The following is a 21925-nucleotide window of genomic DNA, read 5'->3' as shown; positions in this document are numbered from 1 at the left end:
TTGATAAATAGCTATTTTTTAATTTTATGCTTTGCCAGAAAGATTTTTATTTTTTTAATAAAAAGTAGATCATATATAGGAATGATGCTGTTGCAGAAAAGGGGTTAATACCTTTTTAATATCTGATCATTTATCCTCAAGTAATCTGTAAATAATATGCTATAGAAGCAAATATTGAGGGAAGTGACTAGGTTGCTCACCTAGTGGAATTGTTCCATTCCTGATGCCATATTGAAAGGCACATTTGCAAAATAAAGTATATGCTGAAGAAGGTGATCAAGATAGTGAAAAATATTTATCAAATATGGAATGATCTTTAGCCTTGATAAAAATGGACTTGCATCTTTATCTTCATCTTCAAATATTTCTTAGTCATACGTTTAGTTAGAAGGACTTTTGGAAGTCTTTAATAGTCCAACTCCTTAATTTTATAGAGCCCTTGGGCAGTAAAGTGACTTGTCCAAGGTCATAAAGCAATAAATAACAGAGACAAGACTTCAGCTCTCTTTCCAAATTCAGTGTTTATTTTTTTTAACACTATATTCTCTTTGATTTGAAAAATTGTCATATTGAAGAAAGAATAAACTTTTTTCCTATATAACTTTTTATAATTCTTAAATTAGAATCAGTGGATGTAAGTTGAGTAAGAAAATTGCAGCTGAATATTTGATAAACTTTTCAAAAGACTTCAAAAAGTTGAATGATCAGTTTGAGCTTCCCATCTCATTTTAAGTTTGCAAATAAATATGCAGGATAAACAATTGTTAGGCATTGGAAAGAAATTTGAACTAGTTATTCTGCAAATTGTTTTGTAAGGTACCTTTTAACTCTTGAGTTTTTAAAGTTATATCATTAACACAATTTAAAATTGTAAAATCAATTTGTATAAATGTATACATATTAGTTATAAAATGTCCCTTTGTTCCATGTACATTACACATATTAAAACTGTACCTCCATTTTATCAAAATTTACCATAGTCACTATTACAAATATAACAAATACTAATGAATGCATTTAATTTATATACTTGTTTGATTTCACATTTACAAGTCCTTTTGACTTATAATTTGGATTCCTATGATTCCTCTCTTTAAAAAAATGTTTTGTTTTGTTAATTCTACAATTGTCAGCAATCACTTTATTGCCTAAAGTCACAAGGAAGAGGGAAGAGAGCCATCTAAGAAACTATTCATCTTTGCCACATTCCATATTGCAAATTTTCTTTAAACATGCATAAATTAATAGGTTGTAAATATTTTTTAACCCTTTCTCCATTTTCCCCTGCCATCTGCAATATTTAAGAATTCTTTATTCATGCTCTTTTTTTTGTCTTTTAATGTCTATCTACCTCCCCCAATTTCTAAGCACTCTCCTATAATAAATATTTATAGTCAGGCAAAATAAATCAAGTTATTTGTCCTGAGAATGCATTTATGGTTCCTTCAGCCCTAACTCATCTCTTCTCTGTCAGCTTGTGGGAGATAGATTTCATCATGGGTCTTTGGAAGAAATGACTGACAAGTACTTTACCCAAATTTTGGAGGTTTTTCAGAATTGTTTCCCCTAACATTATGGTCATTGGATTAAATCTTTCCATGTCTCTGAACTTGTCATATTTTTCATTTTATATGATAATAAAATTTTGTTATTTTCATATAGCACAATTAGTTCAGCATTCCCCAGTAGTGTTGCCAGAAACTTTTTAAAAATAAATAAAAAGCACGTCATGATTATTTTTTAAATAAAAAGCAGTTTGTGGTTTATAAAAAGTATCTATACAAAAGGTTTATATATATATACATATAAGGTTTATATACATATATATGTATATATAGCTATATAAAAAGATACACCTAATTTGAAGAGAAATTCAACAGCAGCAGCATTGAAACATTTAGAGTATTCTAATTAGTATATTATTTTAGTATGTTAGTATAGTATTTTGATGGTGAAAATTATATAAGGTTCTTGTTGTAAAATAATGTTAACATGGTCATCTAGTCTAGTTGACTAGAAAGAAATAATAGTTCATATTGCCACAGTATCTGCTGACTTCTTCTCATCTCCAATTATGACATGGAGTGTTAAGCTCAAGGGAGTAAAATATATGGCAGGCCATTATCAATCTAGAGAAATTTTAAGTGCAAACTACCCTAAGTGGTGTATGTTATGTCTGTATCATTTAAAGATCAGCCGTACTAAATTTAAGGAGACTAATTGTAGAAGCTACTAGATAACATTTTTTTTTTCTTATGGAGAAATGTTTGCTAAGACACAGTAGTGTTTTCTTCTTAAGCTGTGGAGTAAGTAAGTACCTAGTGAAAATCTTTACTCTTTGAAGTTTATATAGAAAGTCTTAAGTTTAGGTTTTGGATCTACATTTAGAACTTATTTTATATCTCTTATTTTGTAAATGAGGAAACTGAGTCCCAGAAAGCTTAAATGACTTTCCCATAGGTAAAAATAACAATCAGAATTCAAATCCATATCCTTTGACTCTCTACCTACGCTTTTGTTCTTTGTCATTTGAGCTTTACAAGAACTTTTTGAAGTAGGTAGTGTGAGCATTGCCATTTTACACATAAGGAAACTGAGACATAGATGGTTCAAGGTTTTTCAGATCTGTGGTGGAACCTTGACTTGAAACTTTTCCCCCACAGACTGTGATTTTTCTATTATAATATTATGTTGTTGCTTTGCTCCAAACTTGGGTTTATGCAAATATAGTTTTTTCTATCTTAATATGTTGATGATATATTAAAAAATATATCCCCTTTTTTACTTAGGATTTTTCCTTTCTTTTTTATATTTAAAATATAAATGTAATATCAAGTCTTTTTTTAAGCATAATTGAAAGTAGAATGGAAGACTGTACAAAGTTAGGAGGAAGAAAATTCAACTATAAATACCTATTTAAAAAAAGATGAAAGAAGGAGGGTTAATACAGAAGTTTGCTGTTATAGTATCTCTAATTGGTAGAAGAATTAATAAATGGAACCCTGCTTTTAGTTATGTTTTCTTCCATTAACTAGCTGTCTGACTTTGTTCTAGTAAATTTATTTTTTTCACATAAAATAAGGAAATTGACATGTATTGACAGTTATTAGTAAATGTCTCTCTCTTTTTTTTAAATCTTAGTAATCTAATCATCTAAAAGCAATGTTAGATGGATTGCTTTTCCCAGCCCCCCAAAATAGTGCTCCTAACTTTTGTAAGGTCTTAAAGCTTTTGTATAAATTTGATTTAGTTGTGGCATTTATAGTTTATATTGTATATAAAGACTAATGCAGTTGAATAGCAGTGATTTCCATGATGCTTTTAAAATAAAAACCATACTTAAAATTTTTGCAGATGTATTGGACAAGAAAATTGCACATTACATTTATGAATTTTTAAAAATTTTGAGTAAAAATTTTCCATAATGTAGCAGAATAGAAAAAAGAGGATTCCACATAAACCTGCAAATCTGTTATTTATAACTTGATTTTCTTTTTAAATACATAATAACATTGCCATATAATTTTCTTCCCCCCCCCCCCCTTTTTGATGCCTCCTCACCCTAGAGATTGTTACCATTAGACATAAATACACATACATATATATGTGAAATCATAGTAAAAAAACAAAAACAAAAAAACCTTCTATTTATCAGTTCTTTCTTTGAAGGTAGATAGCATCTTCCTTCATAGGCCCTCTGTAATTCATTTGGATCTTTGTAATAGTCAAAATGACTTGGTCACTCAAAGTTCTTAAAATAATATTGCTGTTACTGTATCTGTTCTTTTAATTAAGCTCATCATTCTCATAGCATGGTAGTACCCCATCATAATGGCATCACTTCTTGCTTTTATTTAGTCATCCCAATTAAATTACCAAAAATTTATTTTACTGAATTAGAAAAAACAATAATAAAATATATTTTGTTTTTTCAATCACATGTAAAGATACTGTATTTTTTAAAAATAATTTTGTGTTCCAAATTTTTTTTTTCTTTTTTCCCCATCAGTGAGAAGGCAAATGATTTGATACATTTTACACTGTAACTTATTTCCCTATTAATCATGTTGTGAAAGCAAACTCAAATTAAAAGAAAAGAAAAACAAAGTAAAAAAAAAAGTTTGCTTCAATCTACAGTCATACTCCACTTCTTTTTCTGGAGGTTCATTGTGAGTTCTTTGGAATTTTCTTGGATAATTGTATTGCTGAGAATAGTTAAGTCAACTCACAGTTAATCATCAGATTGCTGTTACTCTGTTCCTAATTTTGTTCTCTTGATTTTGTTCACTTCAGTTTGCATTAGTTTAGGTTTCTGTAAAAGCATCTGGCTCATTGTTTCTTATAGCCTCATTAAATGCCTTCACCATCATATACTTCAGGTTTTTCAGCTATTACCAAGTTGATGGATATGTCCTTTTTTTTTTTTTTGCCATCGAAAGAGAAGCTATATTTATTTTATACTAATAGTTCTCTTCTCTTCTCCCCCTGCTTTTTTTTTTTTTTTTTCTTTTTTGATTCCTTTGGGATATAGATCTAATGGTAGTTCTGTTGGGTCAAAGAGTAAAAAGTTTTATAGCTCTTTGGACACAGTTCCAAATTGTCTTTAGGACGGTTGGATCAGATCAAAACCCCACCAACAGTGCATTAATATCTCAGTTTTCCCCACATCTTTTTACTTTTGTCATATTAGTGAATTTGTTAAGTGTGAGATAACTTTGAATTGTTTTAATTTTAATTTCTCTTACTAATAGTGAATTAGGGCATTTTTTCCATATGACTACATAGTTTTGATTTCTTCTTCTGAAAACTGCCTGTTCTTATGCTTTGACTATTGCAAAAATTAATTATCTGAAATAGAAAAAAGTCTGAAGCATAAAAGTTGTCCAATAATCATCTAATTAATAGCAAGGTCAGCTATTTGCCAGCTCCTCAGAGGTGAGAGCTCAAGAAATGATTTACAGAGCTTATTTTTATAACAGAAAAGAGGAATTAAAAATTACAATAATCTTAGGAAACTTGCTTTGAACATAATTTGGTTGGAGAAGGCAGATCATCAGACCACTTCACTTCTCCTAGGCTTTTTTTACCCAAAATCTTATTACTGGCAACATTTGAGGTGTGGACATTTTGGGGGCATAATAGGGCGTTTCCAGGTTTAGGAAAACTATTAAATTTGATATTCTATTGGACCAGGATCAATGTGTATCAATCTGTGAAAGTGAAATTGCTTTAGATATCTTTACCCTGAAGCTAGAATATTTTACAATTAATGACTTACAGTCTTTGTAAATTTGACTCATCTCTCTCTATATGTTTTGAAAAATGAGGTCTTCTCATTATATACTTCAACAACAATACTATATGATGACCAGTTCTGATGGACCTGGCCATCCTCAGCAACGAGATCAACCAAATCATTTCCAATGGAGCAGTAATGAACTGAACCAACTATGCCCAGAGAAAGAACTTTGGGAGATGACTAAAAACCATTACATTGAACTCCCAATCCCTATATTTATGCCCACCTGCATTTTTGATTTCTTTCACAAGCTAATTGTACAATATTTCAGAGTCTGATTCTTTTTATACAGCAAAATAATGTTTTGGTCATGTATACTTATTGTGTATCTAATTTATATTTTAATGTATTTAACATCTACTGGTCATCCTGCCATCTAGGGGAGGGGGTGGGGGGTAAGGGGTGAAAAATTGGAACAAGAGGTTTGGCAATTGTTAACGCTGTAAAGTTATCCATGCATATAACCTGTAAATAAAAGGCTATTAAATTTAAAAAAAAAAAAAAATGAGGTCTTCATCAAAGAAGTTATAAAGTTTTCCCCCAGTTTCTTTCTTTCTAATCTTAGCTGCTTTGGGTTGGTTTGGTCAAAGATTTTTAAATTTAATATAGTCAGAATTATCCATTTTACTTCCCATAATGCTCCCTCCCTTATCCTTAGATATGACAAATAAACTATTTCATTCACCCCTAATTTATTTATGGTATTATCCTTTATTTCTGAATATGTCATATATTCTCTTATCTGTTTTTGTTTTATGAGTGACTTCATCCTATTTACATAAACAATTATGAATATTGTGTATTTCCCTTTATCCTACTTCCCATCCATCTCCACCCCTGTCCCTTTTTAGACTTCTCTATTTCCTTTTGCCCTATCCTTCCTCAAAAGTATTTTGCTTCTGAGGAATACTTCCCCATAGCTACACTCCAATCAGGTCTCTTCTTTCCCTTCTTTTCTTCCCTCCCCCTTTACCTTTATATTATACTTTTCCTTTTTAAATTCCCTGATATGTTAGATTTCGTATAATCGAAATTTTCTATTTTGTGATCAGTAATGATCTCTAGTTCTGCTTTGGTCATAAAAACCTTCCCCTTCCACAGGTCTGAGAGGTAAACTATCCTATGTTCCTCTAATTTGATATGTTAGATTTCTATGCCCAATTGAGTGTGTATGTTATTTCCTTTTTGAACTAATTCTGAATAGTAAGATTCAAGCATTGCTGACTACTTTTCTTCCCTACCATTTTTGCTTCTCAATGTCAAATTTCTTTCTCGCCTCTTTTATGTGTGAGATAATTTACCTCATTCAGTCTCTTCCTTTTCCCTTCTCCCTGTGCATGCTTCTTTTTTACCCTTTAATTTTATTGTTTTAAATATCATTCTATTAAATTCAAATTTGTGCTCTGATACAGTTCTTAGGAATTAAAAGTATCATCTTCCTATGGAGGAATGTAAACAGTTTAACTCTATGAATCCTACATGATTTCTCTTTCCTGCTTACCTTTTTATGCTTTTCTTGAGTTTTGAATTGAAAAATTACATTTTCTTTTCAGCTTGGGTCTCTTTTTATGAGTGCTTCAAAGCTCTGTAATTCAATCAATGTCCTTCCCCCCCCCTTTCCCATGTGCAGGATTATATTCAGTTTTGCTGGGCAGGTGATTACTTGCTCCTACTTCCTTTGTCATCCAGAATATCACATTCCATGCATTTTGATGTTTTAATATATAAGTTGCCAAATCTTGGTTTATCCTGACTGACGCTCTATGATATTTGAATTGTTTCTTTTTGGGTGCTTGCAATATTTTTTGCTTGACCTGAGGGCTCTGAAATTTGGCAAAAACATTCCTGGGAGTTTTCATTTTGGGTTCTTTTTCAGCAGGTGAACAGTGGATTCTTTCAATGTCTATTTAATTTTATGGTTCTAGGATACAATGCAGTTTTCCTTGAAAGTTTCTAGAAAGATAAGGTCTGTTTTCCTTTTTTAAATATTGGTTTTCAGGTAGTCCATGAATTCTCTCTCCTGACTCTTTTTTCCTTATCAGTTGTTTTTCCAATAAAATATTTCACATTTTCTTCTATTTTGTTTTCATTCTTTTGATTTTGTCTTATTATTTTTTGTTGTAGCAAGATGTCTTTATCTTCCACTTGTCCCATTCTAATTTTTAAGAAATTATTTTCTTCAGTGAGTATTTTGTATCTTTTTTCCCATTTGGCCAATTTTACTTATTAAGTAGCTCTCTTCAATGAATTTTTGTACATCTTTTTCCATATGGCTAATTCTGCTTTTTTAAGGAACTCTTCTCTTTAATGAATTTTTGTGTTCCTTGCCATTTTCCATTCTTTAAAGTGTTACTTTCTTCTATTTTATTGTAGTGTTTCTGTTAATAAAATGTTGACTTATTTTTCATGATTTTCTTGTATCAGTTATTTATTTTTTCTTTTCTTATTTGATTATGAAACAACTTTTTGAGGTCTTCTAGGGATTTTTTTTTCCCCCAGCCTGAGACTAATTTACCTTTATAATTGAGGCTTTGCATGTAGCTATTAATGTGACTGTTCTTGAGTTTTTGTTCTGATCTTCGCTGTCATCACAGTAATTTTCTGAGGTGTGAGCTCTTGTTTATTGTTTGTGCTCATATTTTCTTAACCCATTCCTTGACTTTTAACTTCTTTATGTTAAAATGGTGTTCTGCTGAGGTGAAGGGGCCACCATCCCAAGTTTCATTCAGGAAAAGTTTTTTGTACTGCTGTTTTCAGAGCTAATTCTGGGGATCTATAAATCTTCAGTTCTTCCAAGGTGGTATGATTAAGGGGAGTTGGGGTCATATTTGTTTGGTCTGTATGTGAGCACAAGCGTTCTTTTCTGCCTTTCATGTTCCTCACTCCTAGTTCCCTAACTCCCTCTGGGACTGCAAGTCAGAAGCTCATATGGGCAGTGTAACAGAGTTCTTACTCCAATGACAACAAAGAATCTGACCCCTTACTGTTTGTGAGCCGAGCCCTGTGAAAGCTGCCACTGGTGATTTAATTGTCCTCAAAGCCTGGTACTGGTTTATTGTGGCACAGCCTGTACTAGCATGGCTGGAACTGGGCTGTGCTCCACTTTTCACCCCAGTGAGACGGATCATTTTGTTGTTTACATGCCCTCCTTCTAGGACTTGAATCCAATGATTCCTGAGGTCATTTCTGCCAACATTATTAATTGTCTTGGGCTAAAAAATTGTTTCAATCCATCATTTTGTTGGTTCTTCTCTTTCAGAATTAATTTTGAAACATTATTTTAACATTGCCTAGGAGATTATTTGGGAAAATTTAGATGTGATCCTCCCTTTATTTCACTACCTCCTGTATTAGATTGTTTTTTAATGCATTCTGATAACAATGATAAAATTGTAGCTGTTGAAGAACATCCTCTTTTCTTAATTTTATGGCTGACTAATGAGAAAATATCATCATACTTCTTTCATCTTTGCATGGTTACCTTTTGAATATGAGATCTAATGTTTCTAGTTTCCAAGTTTTTGGTCCAATTTTTTCTTCTTAACTGAGCTATGTTCATATCTGTATATCAAATTAGATCATTTATCCTTGTCCCAGCAAATACTTAGGTATGTAGAATGAAAACTTTGGCTGGGTTATGATTTACATTTACCACCATCCCCCCCGCCCCCCCCCAAAAAAAATTTTTTTTTTGTATTATCCTGTGAATACTTTTTTTGGTTGCCCAGTTTTCCAGACACTCCCTTACAAGTAACTTTTGCAAAAATGCATTGTAAATAAACAAATGGATGATAATATATGAGGAGGGAATTAATTTTAGTTTACTGGTGTAATCAAAATGTCTTCAGAATTCTAGTAATTTGATTCTTTAAAGATTTAAATAGTAATGATAGTATTTTAATTTATCAGATTTTTTCAGGTTAGTCCTTAAATGCATATAGTGTTTTTAGAAATGTTTACTTGCCAAGCAAAAGATTATGACTGTATAACCAAAAGTGACTTGTCAATGAGCTAACTTGTGGATTTGTGAAGGATAGTCAGAAATTCTCTTCCTTTGTTTTTTGCCTCTTTTGCTGAAAATATTGCTAAAATTCAATATTCTTCTACTACAAATTTTAGAATGATATTTTTATAGAGGATCTTAGCAATGAATCAGGATGGTTATTCTGAACATAATTTTTCATTGTAGAGAAATATAGAAGAAAGTATAACAGTTATAGAGAAATTTTGTGGATAGTTATTTTTAAAATTAGGATAATTTTTAAAGCTTTTTGTCTTTTGATATTATTTGTTCTATAAATGGAGTTCAGGGAAGGAGTTTTTTGAGAACTAAAGTTTCTTTTTCTTTGATTACACACACATACACACGTTATAAACTTTGATCACGTTAGTAGTAAACTTTAAAAAATGATTTTCTTGGCATTTGAATTAGTTCTCAGAATAGTAAATTTTCTTTTCACAGACTTTTCCATTCTTTAATGAGCTTGAAGACAATAATCAGAGATTCTGCTCACATCCTCATTCTGAAGGACAAAGATGCCTACAGCTTTAACCCATCCATCCCCTTCTTACAAATGGTTAGTTTGACTCAGTACTTTCATTCTTCCTTGAAACATATAGTTATGTTCTTATGTGTAATTTAGAGAAACATTGAAATGTAATCATCCCATTACCCCTTTTCCACTAGAATGTCATATACCATGACTCATGACTTCTCCATTTGTAGATAGGTAAATGTATCTCTAGAAGCAGCTTGATGCCTCAGTAGATAATCCATTGTGCCTGAACTTAGGAAGACTTAATTTAAAATCTGTGTGACCCTGGGTAAGTCAGTTAGCTTCTATTTGTCTTAATTTACTGGAGAAGGAAATGTCAAATCCTGTATGGGGTCACGAACTCACAACTGAACTATAAATCTAAACTTACATGTCTGGCACCATTTGTAATAACAAACAAATGTTATGATACTTCTAAGTTAAATAATATATAGTAAATGTAATGATGAACCTATTAGAAAGTATTGGATGGCACATAGCTTAGCTATAATGTCTTAATACACCATAGGTACTCTATAAATTCTATTTAGTAATAGTATTGTTAGTATTCAGAATCTGTTTTTATAATTTTGATGGCAGAAATTACATTTGAAGTACTTCCCATTTTTCCTTAACTCCAGTCAGAGATGGGTTGATATGTATACTGTCATGTTCTGTTTTTCTTCAAAATGTGTTGTCTTTGAAAGTTTGTTGTGAATGATCTTAGTTTTCTCAATTCAGACAGAATCTTTTTGTCCCCTATAAGTTCTATCAAATCATTAAATATAGAGCTAATATCTATTACAGGAAAGAAAATTAGCCTATTTATTAATTGGCATTCTATTTACACTTTTGTTATTGACACTAATAATTATTTTAGTTAAACTTTTGCATTTTTATTAGTGTTTATTAGCAGATGATAGGTATTTGAGCTTCATAAGCACATTTGAATTTTTTATTGTTTATATTTGTTTCGGGAATTGAGGCTTAGTTAAAATTTTTACTTACTGGTTCTTACATATCTGGGGCAGTTAGATGGAGAGAGCTTTGGGCATGGAGTCAGGAAGACCTTTGCTTAAATTTTACCTCAGACACTTCACAGCGTTGTAACTCTGAGCAAGTCACGTAGCCTCCACTTATCTCAGTTTCCTCATTTGTAAAATGGGGATAATAATAACTCCTATTTCCTAGGGTTTTTGTAAGGATTAAGGCATTCTTGGAAAGCACTTTACACACTTCTGGCACATACTAGGCCTTATACAAATGTAGCTTTTGAAATCATCCTTGACTCATTGTCTCCTTTAAGATAAGTTGAGGATGCTTGAGTATTACCAAAAAAACCTCAACTTCTACACATGTTAGGATAGAAATAAGGACTGGGCTTGTGATTTTACTAGAATAAGAAACTCCCTGTAAATAAATTTTTCCTAGCAAATTAAGTTAGCATATTGTATGCATCTTATAATATTAGTTGCCCTGCTGCATGCAGCTAGTTTGTAGGACTCAAAAAGCCATTCTGGGTTCAAAGATGACCAACTCTGTACCTACTGTTATCCCTATAATTAATTGTCTTCTTTGAAAGATCAAAAATTGATTTTTAATTTGTCACTTGATGTTGTTATTTAAAAACTGTTTAGCTCTGTTTGTTTTCTATTTAATTGCATGTATTTTGGTCTTATATAATAACTAAATTTGAACCTTGGTAAGACTTGACATGAATGAAGAAATTTTACATTGTGTCTGCTTATGGTTCGAAATTTTTTTCCCACAGTTAACAACAGCTATTTCTGAAGTGTGAATTTTGAAAGTAATATCAAGTATCTTGTTTATCCTTGTAGGAGAGTGAGCAACAATCACAAGATAGTCTGCCTCAAAAAACTGTTATAAAGCTGAGTATGCAGCCACGGTAATTATATAATTTTTATATAATTTTTTTTTGTTTTTGATGTGTCTTCTTTGTTCTGCATAATATTATTTTACTATAATTTTTCATTTCCCCAAGATAGAATTTTTCATTAGTAAAATAGAAATGAGCATTTTGCTACCTTTTTGCATTAAAAACTCATGACCATTGCAGTGAATTTGAAAGCTGTAAAAGCAGTATTATATTCAGTGGGCAATTAGCAGATAATGGTGGCATATCCTTTGTTTGAAGAAGAAAATCTTAAATTTAATTGTAATGTTAGACATTATCATGTCATAACTTTTTGAATAATGTGCTTAATATATTTTATACTGTCATTTGTCTTTAATCAATTTGCAAAGTAGTTTTTCTTTTTCCTTTTTTCCTAAACAAAGAGCATTAACTGAATAAAATGCTTTAAATAGCTGAGCTTACCTGAAAGGTGAGTTTTACTTTATGGTGCTCCTTAGGCACTCTTCCAACTCTGTATTAATGATATTATCACCATCCCTTCATACTACTTATGTGAAATGGAGTACATGATGCAGATGAAGAAGATAATGTTTGGTAGAAAGAATTATACTTAGTTAAAAAATTGATTTGGAAAAATGTTGAATAATTGAATATTTGTGTTTTTATTTATCCTTAGGATTTCCTCCTTTATTCTGGTTAGGCTTTCTCTAATTCATCATCAATTGATTTAATCAGTTTAAACTTTTTTCATGCAATGATTTTTAATGCCATAAGAACAGTAGCCACATTATGCAAATTGTAGGTTAAGTTGAAGAAATAACATAACTAGTAATTTCATTCTGAGCATTATTGATTTAAAATTAATTAAATTTTTAAAGATATTTGTTTATTTAAAGTTTGAAACATACTAGAAGTTCAGAATGTATGGACAAAGTGACCTTTGTATTTGATGACGTATATTTTGGTGTCAGCAGTGTTTCCATGCCTCAGCATGTCAGGTCTAAAGAGCTTTCATTGAGAAAGATCAGTGTTTGTGAAGATGAAAGAGTAGGAATATGGTATTGAGGTTCAAAAGGAAACCCCAAAAGGTTGGTGTTGCAGACCAATGTTGCAAGGTGTCTCAAAAGAATGTGTAGGCTTGAACCCAATTCCAAGTTGAGGCAAAGTTTATAGTAATTGTAACTCCAATTGAAGTGGGCTAAGTTTCAAAAGAATTAAGTTAAGAACCAGGAGCTAGGAGACAAATTTATCCCTGCTCTTCATAGGACTAACATGCTAATTTTATGGCCCAGAGGTAGACCTAAGGTGTGGTTTTAGGAATTTGGTTATCACTGACCAGCAGATTATCTAACAGTCATCTGTGTTTGCAAGACTGTCCTAAGGCCAGAAGACTTAAGAAACATTGACAGATTGTTAGAACAATAACACTCTAAGGTTAGAGGACCTTAGAATTATTGCTATATTTTCCCTAGAAGCTGTACCCTATTTATTGGACCCGGTCTAATTGTACAGTATTTAAAATAAGAGAATTTGAGGTCGTTTTAAAAGTTATTTTGGGGATAATCTTTATTATCTCTGTTAAAAAAAAAAATGTTTATTCCCATTGCCTGTTCTTTTAAACATTTATTGCTATTATTAGGCTTGACTTTAGATTTTATCTTTGTTGCTACTTGTCTTTTAGCAGTCTTTTTATTGCAGCTTGAGTGTGAGCTTCTTTATAGACTCTTACCCTGCAGCTTGTCCAAATAGCCTAGCCTTACTTTTGGCATAAAATTGGGCAGTTAGGGAGAGAAGTAGTTTTATGAGTGAAGAAAGCTTTGTCATATTTTTAACTTTGATACTGAGGAATATCTATATGTGATTAGAAAGGGAATTAATGATTTTGTTAATAAAGTATAATTTTTATGGATTTTTTAAAGTCATTTAATGTTCAATGAGTGATTTGTACTTTAAGATTGGAAGATATTTTTTCTGATTGGAATGTCTTGTGAACATTTCTGATGTCATTGTCCACTATTTCTAATTTATTCTGCTTACTTGTATTATTAGAATCACAATTTTTTCTCCCACTATTGGTTTTTAATGCAAGAGGACTTCACATAGATAGGATAATGTGATTTATGATGTGGGGTTTGTCACCTAGTGATGGCAGGCACCAAAAATTGGGGTTCAGTCATGTGAAGACTTTACAATGGCCATTCTCTTTGGCAAAAGTGAGATTTATTTAGACAGAATGAAGGGATACAATAGGTACCTGGAATAGTGAATTATAAAACAGAATTGGTAGAGCATGTGAAAGAAAAATTTGTCAGTGAAAATCACAATTTTACCCAGTAGAAAAGGAGTACTCCATGAAGTTGGGGCATGCCCTTAGCTGGCAGGCTAAATCCTGAAAGAGACTTAGCACCCTAAAAGATTTAGTTATCTGTAAGGAGAAGCGGGATTGACAAGCATAGTGGATTTAGGGAAGATACCACATAGCATGGAGAAGGGGAGAGTAAGAAGAAAGACACCATTAAGCAGAGTGCTATAGCTGGTTGACCCAATAGAAGGTAATGATAAAGTCATAGGCCATAAGTTATTTTATAGAGAAAATTTTAGCCTCAGAGTCTTGACATAAGTTGGATTTCTAACTGAATTATCTTTAGAGGGTGGGACCAAGGAACTAAACTGATCTCAGTTTTCAATGTCTTTTTCTTGCTTGCCCAAAGAATTAACTTTGGGCAGTTAGCAGTTCCTCTGCTAACCACACCGAGTTTTGAAGGACTCATCATAAGATGTCAATATATTTGTTTTAAAAATAAAGTTTTTATAAGGATGTATCTAAATTGTCTAAATTGATCATCTTTCCAGTTTAAATACTAGATTATATTGTTGGATCATGTTTCCAAGAAGTAAGCAAAGGATGGAGAAATGATTTGTTGCAGAATCAAGTATTTTTTTAAAAAATAAGTTATTACCCCAAAACAATGAATTTTACATTACAAATGATGGGAAACTTAACTTTGCTAGTGGCATTTGTTTTTGTAACCTGTTATTTCTAGACTTTGGTTATGTTTGTTTAGAAGCCCACAAATATCTTCTCTTTCTCTTTTCTCTCTGTACCCTATCAGTAATTTCTTCATTTCTTTGTTTATTTTATTATTGCTATGCAGCTCACCTTACATTAAGAGGTTAGTAGTATGTATCCACAGTGGATCTTATAGTCTGTAGGGATTTGGTGCTTAGAGCACTACTGCTGAGAAAATTTTATGTCCAAGGATGATAGCATCCTGCTTCAGAAAAGAAATCTGATATAGTGTGGGGGTAACTGAGATCCATAAAGGTTGGAGAACTTGTATACAAAGAGATTTAATAACAAATGCAGAGTAGAGTGGTATGATAATCATAGGGAGGGCATGGAGAAACAGGAAAATTTCTACTCTGGGACAATACTTTTATCCTTTTTATCTGACATAATTTTTTGGTCTTTTAAAAAATTCATGTTTATTTTTAGCATTCATTTAAGCTTTTTTTTTTTTTTTTTTTAATTGTGAATTCTTTCCCTTCCTCTCACCCTCTGCTAGCTTTGAGAAAGCATTTTATGTTGCTAAAAAAGGAGAAATTAAAATTTTAATTTTTTTTTTAAAGCAGAAAAATTAGTTTTGTCTGTACTCAGATTTCATCAATACTTTTTGTGGAGATGGATAGTATTTTTCACCATAATTCCTTTGGAATTGCTTTTGGATCATTATATTGCTGAGAAAATAACTAAGCCGTTCACAATTGATCATTATACAATATTGCTGTTACTGTGTACAATGTTCTTCTAGTTTTACTCATCAGTTTATGTAAGTCTTCCCAGATTTTTCTGAAATTGTCCTGTTTCTTATTACTTAGAATCCAATAGAATTCTCCTGCAATTATTTACCACAACTTGTTGAGCCAATGTTGGGCATCCCCATAGCTCCCAATTCTTTGCCACCACGAAAAGAATTGTGGTAAATAGTTTTGTCCCTATACAGATAGTTCTCACTTTAAGTAGATCATTCTATGCAGCTCTTCCTCCCCTTATGGGGCTTTGCCTTACCCTGCCTCATCCAGGAGGGCTGCTGCCACCAGTGTAGCTTCAGGATTTCTGGTACCTCTTGCAATTTGAGTGGCCTCAGTGCCTAAATTGGAGGACCTTTCCAGAGGAGGAGGAATTGATTTGGGACTGCTGGGGAGTCAGACTTAATATGAATTTGAGTAAAGCAAGAACTCATAATGGACCCTTTTTCTTGATCTCTTTGGGATTGTTACCTACTAGTATGCACAGAGGTATGCACAGTTTTATGCCTTTTGGACATAGTTCCAGTTGCTCTCCGGAAAGGTTGGATCAGTTCACAACTTCTGTTACTGTCCCTATTTTTTCACACCCCCTCCAATCTTTAAAAGTTTTTTTTTTCTGTCATTACTTTTTTATACTATTAGTCCATCTAATAGACATGAGGTTATACCTTAGTTATTTTAATTTTCATAGTGATTGAGGATTTTTCTGTATGACTGTTAAGGACTTTGATTTCTTCTTTTGAAAACTATTCATACTTGGGAAATTACTTATAGATTTTACTCTGCATATTTGAGTCTCCATATGTTTTCTTTCTCTATATAGAGTTCTTTATATATTTGAGAAATGAGGGGTTTATCAGAAAAATTTTCTGTAAAACATTTGCCTCCAGTTTCCTGTTTTCCTCCTTATTTGACTGCATTGGTTTTGTTTGTGCAAAAACTTTTAAATTTCATGTTATCAAAATTATCTATTTTATATCCTATAATAGTTTGTCTCTTGTTTTGTCATAAATGCTTCCCTTATTCATAATTGACAGGTACATTATTTCATGTTCCCCTAATTTGCTTGTATCACCCTTTATGAGTAAATCTTGTAACCAGTTTGACCTTAATTTGGTTGACGATGTGAAATATTGGTCTCTAAGTCCTGAGCATTTTATATGGCTATCTTGATTGCCTGGAATGCTCACCCTCCTCATCTCTTTTTCTCCGAGTCCCTAGCTTCTTTCAAGTCAAAGCTGAAATTGTATCTTAGATACTTAGATAAAAAAGCTTTTTCTAGTTTCTCTTCATTCTAATATATCTCTTCCATTGATTATTTACTGTATATAGCTTGAACAAGATGAGGTGTGAGATGATCTTTCAAGACAGTTGTGAAAATTGAGTAAGGCTTCATCTACTTCAGAGTTTGAGTAGACCTGAAGGACTTTAAAGGTTGAGTAAAGGGCATACTTAAGTCCCCTTCCTGCCATACTCCCAAGATATCATTTTCTCCTTATTTCAGACAAATATGGGCAACTATGTACTTATTGGTCAAGTTCAATTTCTTAGGTAGCTCCTGTGTTTAGAATGTAAGACCCTCAGCCAGTGAGGATGATGGTTAGTGGTGGGAGGGGGTATTTGCTTTAGGGATTAAAAGTGTTAACTCTGCCCCAGAAGGTGCTTCCTCAAAGGGTGGGATGCCCTTCTCTGGAGATTATATAATAAACTTTGCTTTGCTTTTAGAGATCTCTCCAGCTTTTTTTTTTTGATTAAATGATGACCCCTCACCATTTCTGAACCACACAGCTTGTATGTACATACTTGTTTCCATATTTACTCCTTTCTCCCACCATCTAATTCTCAGTTCTCTGAGGATTGGGACTGTTTTCTTTCCTTTCTTTGTATCCCTATCATTTAACTCAGTGCCTGGCACATAGTAAATATAAAAGACACTTACTTAATGCTTACTACTGATTACGTTATACATCTTTTAGCATCCAAATTCACAATACCTTAAATGTCTTTCATTTTGGGCCAAATTCAATAGACAATAAATAAACAAAAGAAAAAAAGTGTAGAATTGAATATATTCTTGAGTGCTAAAGAATATAAATATTCCTTAGTATGACATGAAACTTCACACCAGTAAAAATATCCGTAATAGACTATAGCACAACAAAAATAAGTCAGTTCAGGGATCACAAATGAAAGCAATAGATATAAATGGAGATTTAAATAAGTGAGTGAGGTAATAAATAATAATAGTAGTATTTATTTGAATATATATTTGAATCATAATGGCAATTAACATTAATTTGAAAGAAAATTATAATGATGAAATTAAAATTTCTGGAAGTCAGCTAAGTCTGTCTTCAGAGGGAATATATCCATAAAAACATATTAACAGTAGAAAAAGACATTATATAGTTGTGAAAATTCAAAAGTCAACAAATCTAAAATAAACATAAGATATATTAAATTTAGAGATTAAATTTATAAATTGGAAACAAAAAAAAAATAAAGGAATTGCAAAAAAACCAAAAACCTAAAAGCTAGTTCTTTGTGTGAGAAACAATGAATGGTTATGTTCCCAGAGTTAAGGAAAACTGGAAGTCTGGAACCAAAAGTAGTATAGAAGAGGGAGGAGCAAGGAAGCTGGTGAAACCAGTTGCAATTAGGTAAAACTGGGCAGAACTAGTTGTGTAGTTAAAAAAAAAAAAAAAAAAGCTGAAAGACGAAGGTCACAGCTTAGCTTGAGTATGCCTAATTCATTGCTTCACAAATATGAAATTCTCTCCAGAAGGAGCTAAGGCTCATTTTAATGGTCATCCAATGTATGTAGCAGGAGAGATGACATATTATGAGGTGTGTGTTATAGGAAGGAGGGTTGAGAAAGAATGTTAATCTCATCATGCCAGCCAGATGGGGGAGGGACTTGGCCACTGCAGTAAGAGATAAAAAACTATGCTCTATCTTCTTCCTTCTGTAAGATGTGTGGGAAATCATTTTGAGTTTTCCTGCAAGAAATGGATTAAAAAATTTAAACTGCTTCACAGTCTTGGGGTTGAGCAGTAAATGTACTGCTCTCTTATTTGGGGTTCAGAATTTTGAATATTTGAAAATACTAGCCAAATTGATAAACTTTAGCCAGTCTAATTAAAAAAAGAAGGTAGAAAGTCAAGCATATTGTGGACAGTGTAATTAGAGGACTAGGCTCCCAAATATAAACTATTTAAACTAACAGAAGCCCAAATAAAGATGCTAAATAATCTCTTTTCAGAAATGGAAACAGAACTAAATGGAATGGAATTTTTGTAAGACAGACAGATTGACCAAAGAAAAAGACTTCTGATAGGATAATTATCCAGAATTGAGAAAGAAATGCTTTCATTAGACTTCTTTTGTGAATTAAATATATTACTAATCCATAAACCAGTGGAGGATAAAAGCACAGAAAAAGTACTGTAGACCAGTGTCATTAATTGTTTCAAATATTGTGAATAAAATATTGTCATATTGACGACTGACAGTAATCCAGGAAATTTTAACCAAATGGGATTCATATCGGGGATGCAAGAATTTTTTGACATTCAAAAAGCAATTAACATTATTTATCATTAAAAAGCTGTTTAAAACCACATGATTATCTTAACATAAAGTCTTTCATAAAATACAATACTCATGCTAAAAAACCTTCCAAAATGTTAACATTAAAGGACCTTTTTTAAAATAGAAAACTGTGTCTAAAACTTTAACTGGATTGTATGCAATAGGGATATATTAAATAATTCCTTAGCAAATGTAGCATTAAAGGAATGATAGCCATTCTTTACCTTATTATTTGAAATAATTTTAGAAACGATAGTACAATTAATTAGGAAAGTGAAGAGAACAAGCATTTATTAAACAATGTGTCATATACTGTATGAAATACATTATAAATTTTAAATCATTTGATTTTTCACCACAACTTTGGAAGATGGGTGTTATTATCTCCATTTTTAAGAGGAAATTAGCAGGCAGAGATGAAAGTGATTTGCCTAAGAGTCACAAGCTAGTTTGAGGTCAAATTTGAACTGAGGTTTTCCTGAATCTAGGCTGAGGGCTTTATCCATTGTGCCTCCTTTCTGACATGAGAAAGAAAATAAAAGCATAAAGATATGTAGATAAAAGAAAATTATCCTTAATTGATGAAGATATGATGGTTTATTTATAAAATGCTATGAAATCAGTGAAAATATTAATTGAGAAAATTTATAGTTTAGAATTTTATACTATAAAATTAACTCACAAAATTTTACATATTTCTGTATAACAAATCAATAATAAACTCTTTGAAACAATTATAAAATACTTACAGAACAATCTACTAGAATTTATATAATTTCGGTGTCACAGCTTCAGTCACAGAAATCCTAAAAGTAACAAGAAGCTAAGTAGGTTGAAAATTTTTCTGTGCTCACAACTGCATCATACCAATATACTAAACGTGAAAATATCAAAGTTAATTTACAGTTTTAATGCTATGTCAAATGAACCAAATCAAAGGTTTATTTAAGGGAACTGGATAAATGACAAAATTTATTTGCAGAAACAAAAGATCTGGGGTAAAAAGAAGGCATGAAATGAAAAAGAATGTTACTAGTGCTCAAATTATGTTTTTAAAGAATTAAATTGATTTAAAAAAAATAAACATTTACAACTCTTTGCTATTTTGTGAAGTCTTTTGTAATAAAGCAAACCAATTAAGTAAAACTAATTATTCAATCACCTCTTCTGGAAGTGCTTGCAATATTCCATATCTCTAGTAACTACTGTGCTTTAAAAAAAAATCAACATTGCTTAAATTATAGAGAAGCATATCAATAGAATAGACTAGATTATGGAATCAGAAAGAATGCAACTAAGTAACCTAAAGTTCAAAAAACCAGAATACATAAATTATTAGGAAAGAATTCCCTAATTGATATAAAAACAAAACAAAAGACACTTCTAGAAAAATTGAAAAGCAGCCTAGCAGACATTAATCTTATATTACTACCTTATGCCATATTCCATTGTAAATTCAAAATGAATATATGATCTTAATATTAAACAGATCATGTCTCTGCCAGATTGTGTAAGGCTTTCCTAACTGTTAAACAAGGAATAGATACAAATTAGGAAAAACCAAAATGGATAACTTTGATTAAATTGAACTGAAAAATTTTTGCACAAATAGAATTAATGCATCTAGGCTAGAAAGAAAGCGATCAAATATGAAATAATTTTTTTCTACCAAAGTTGGAAGAAAATGATTTTGTATCCAAGATACATAAGCAAATAAGATTTTACATATACACAAATATATACATGTATATGCCTTCTATATAGACACAATCCAAAGAATATATAATATTCAAAATAATACAAAATATTCACACAATAAAATAAAGACACTAATAACAAGAGAAATGCAAAATAATCCTGAAGTTTCACCATTTATCTTGTGAATTAGCAAAGATTAAAGATGATGACAGTACAGCAGGAAACAAGGAGATGTGGTTTTTTGTTACCTTCTGAGGTGAATTAAATTCTGAAAGTATATGATGTGATAACTTTCAAAGGTACATATACTTTCATATATTTGAGAAAAGTAGGGGGAGTTAAAAAAAAGTTTTTTTTTTTTTTTTTTTTTTTTTTCTTATTCTTTGGAGTACTTTGATATTGCCAGTTACTACTTTGTATTTGGGAAAATTGCACAGTAATCTATCCAGAATTAGGTATTGACTAATATATACTATCCAAGATAAACTCCAACTAGATATATAATCCTAATATATTATATCATAATCAAAGTATGAAAGCAAAAATACAGTACCTTTCAAATTGATTATAAAGACTTCTTGAGTAAGTAAGCTATAGTGGGGCTCACTCAGTTAGCCAACATTTATTAAAGGCTTCCTTTGTAATAGTTATCTTGTTTTGCTTCTGAAGTTTATATTAGATTTGTTTGTGTAGAAACTTTGAAATTTTTACACAATCAGTTTTCTATTCTATCTTGGATGATCCATTAAGAGAGTAAAGGTGAAATAGTGGTCTTTATTTGTAACCTTACTTTAATTCCCAGGCATTTAACATATTGCTCATCATAGAAGAATCCTTTAATAAATACTAACTGGATGAGTGGTTAGACTATGGTCATTTATGCTGAAGATTCTTTTTTTAATTGGGGGGAGGGAGATTGTGTTGAAGAGGTACAATGAATGGAGTGCTGGTCCTGGGAATCAAAGAAAGAAAAATTTTTTGCCCTCAAGGTCTAATGGGTTACATAAAATAGAAGTAAAACCTTATGTAAAAAATTTTAAACACAAAACAAATTTATTATAAAAGTTAGAAGAAAAAAGTTGTCACAAAGGAGGCCCATAATAAATTGGCTGGGGG

General features: G+C 31.5%; 1 protein-coding gene across 1 annotated transcript in view; it reads left to right on the top strand.

The window, feature by feature from the left end:
- Nucleotides 1-21925, top strand: part of MAN2A1 (mannosidase alpha class 2A member 1) — a 164038-nt gene that overhangs the window by 89641 nt on the left and 52472 nt on the right. The window contains exons 11-12 of the mRNA XM_031968631.1: nucleotides 9762-9876; nucleotides 11673-11740. Of these exons, the coding sequence (XP_031824491.1) occupies nucleotides 9762-9876; nucleotides 11673-11740 (183 nt within the window). The remainder of the gene's footprint in view (nucleotides 1-9761; nucleotides 9877-11672; nucleotides 11741-21925) is intronic.

This window comes from Sarcophilus harrisii, chromosome 1 (assembly GCF_902635505.1).
Source record: "Sarcophilus harrisii chromosome 1, mSarHar1.11, whole genome shotgun sequence".
NCBI lineage: Eukaryota > Metazoa > Chordata > Mammalia > Dasyuromorphia > Dasyuridae > Sarcophilus > Sarcophilus harrisii.
The sequence above is the reverse complement of the archived record's forward strand: the minus strand, read 5'-3'. Positions and strand labels throughout refer to the sequence as shown.